General features: G+C 47.7%; 1 protein-coding gene across 1 annotated transcript; it reads left to right on the top strand.

Moving 5' to 3' along the window:
• Nucleotides 1–527: 527 nt before the first annotated feature.
• LOC145802827 (uncharacterized) lies at nucleotides 528–1,028 on the top strand. Its single transcript, XM_082895618.1, has one exon. The coding sequence runs from the start codon at nucleotides 528–530 to the stop codon at nucleotides 1,026–1,028; it is 501 nt and encodes a 166-aa protein (XP_082751744.1).
• The last annotated feature ends 604 nt before the right edge of the window (nucleotides 1,029–1,632 follow it).

Genomic DNA, 1,632 nt, shown 5'->3' with positions numbered 1-1,632 from the left:
ACGTACTTATATGGAGTGAAATAGAATTGTGTATATGGTAGAGAAATATATAGAATTGTTGTAGTCGAATGTGTGAGTCAAGTTACGAGCACATATGAGTTAATGTGCTAAATTATTTCTCTTGTGTCCTTTATTAGGATGTCAGGAAGGGGTCAAGTCCATGGTGGTAGAGGCGGGAGGCATGGTAGGGCTCGCCGAGGTGTGCATGAGGTATCGGTCCATAGGGTTCCGGTGCAAGAAGAAGGGTCAAGCTAATATAGCCGAGCAAGCAGGCCAAGCTAATGTGGCCGACAAGTGGGACAAGCGGGTCAAACCGCAATGGGGGCCCTAGCCTGAGAAATGGCAGGGCATTGAGGGACTCTATGAACTTGTTGAGGGCGAAGAATCTAGCCCAAGAGGACACCGTGGAGTTAAGGACGAGTTTCCTTACTAGAGAGTTTTTACGGGCCAAACTAGATGAATTCTATGGTGGCCCCAAGCCCAAGAAAGCGGATGAGTGGCTCGAACAAACTGTGAAGACGTTCGAGATGTTTCATATAGATAATAGCGAGTTGAGGGTGACTTTAGCGAGTTACTACTTTAAAGGAGATGCGGGTCAGTGGTGGAAGTATGCCAAGGGTAGGGTGGAGCCATCATGGGAAGCCTTTGTGGTTGCTTTCGGAGATAAGTATTTACCTCCCGCTGCTAGGGAGAGATTGAGGCAAGAGTTCAAAGACCTCAAACAATTCGACATGACCGTGGCCAAGTTCGAGGCAGTCTTCTCTAGTTTATCTAGGTTTGCACCAGAGTTGGTGGCAACGGAAGAGCATCGTTGCATTGAATTCGAGAAAAAGTTGAAAATCAAAATTTTCTTTAAGATTGTTGGGAACATGATTCGGAACTATGACCGTCTTGTAGGGTCGGCGGCATACGTTGAGATTTCTCTACAAGCCGAGGAGGAGAGGCTTTGGAGTTCGAGGCCTAGGGGCCAAGAGTCTCAAGGAGACTGTAGGCAGAATAAGAAGAGCAAGGGTACTTTTTCCTTCTAGCCACAACTACAGCAGTCAAAATCCACTTTTCCTTTGCCTAGTGTGGTTCCGAAAAAAAGTACATCTAGTGGCTTCACGTGTTTCAAGTGTGGCCAGCCGGGCCACAAAGCCTTTTTGTGCCCACAGAAGGGTGGAGGACAGTTGATGTTGCCACCACAACCGCCTAACCGATCTCAGAGTCAATCTCAGTCTCAGAATGGAGGCCAGGGATTTAATTATTATTAGTGTGGTCAGCCGGGGCATATCAAGAGAACTTGCCCTCAATTGGAAGGCGCATCTGGCGCATCAGGGTCGAAGCAGACTCAGTGCCACCAGCAGGCTCATTCAGCTCAAGCTTCACAAGCTAATCAGGGAGCCATTTCGGCTCAGTCGGTACAATAGGCCTATGTTTCGAGAGGGGGACAAGTTAATCAGGGGCCACAGGGGCAAGTGTATGCTGTTACTATGCCAGAGCAGTTGCCAGAATCCTCAGTTGTGAGAGGTATTTTTGTTGTGTGTAATTCTTTGGCTAATGTATTGATAGACACGGGTGCGTCTCTTTCATTTACATCTACTGCATTTGCTTCTACATTGGGGCTAGAGGTAGCACAGTTAGTGCCTCCAC

Source organism: Camellia sinensis, chromosome 11 (assembly GCF_055761805.1).
Source record: "Camellia sinensis isolate YWXY chromosome 11, ASM5576180v1, whole genome shotgun sequence".
NCBI lineage: Eukaryota > Viridiplantae > Streptophyta > Magnoliopsida > Ericales > Theaceae > Camellia > Camellia sinensis.
The sequence above is the reverse complement of the archived record's forward strand: the minus strand, read 5'-3'. Positions and strand labels throughout refer to the sequence as shown.

Coding starts and splice junctions, on each gene's coding strand:
- LOC145802827 (XM_082895618.1), top strand. CDS start 528: ATGTTTCATATAGATAATAGCGAGTTGAGGGTGACTTTAGCGAGTTAC.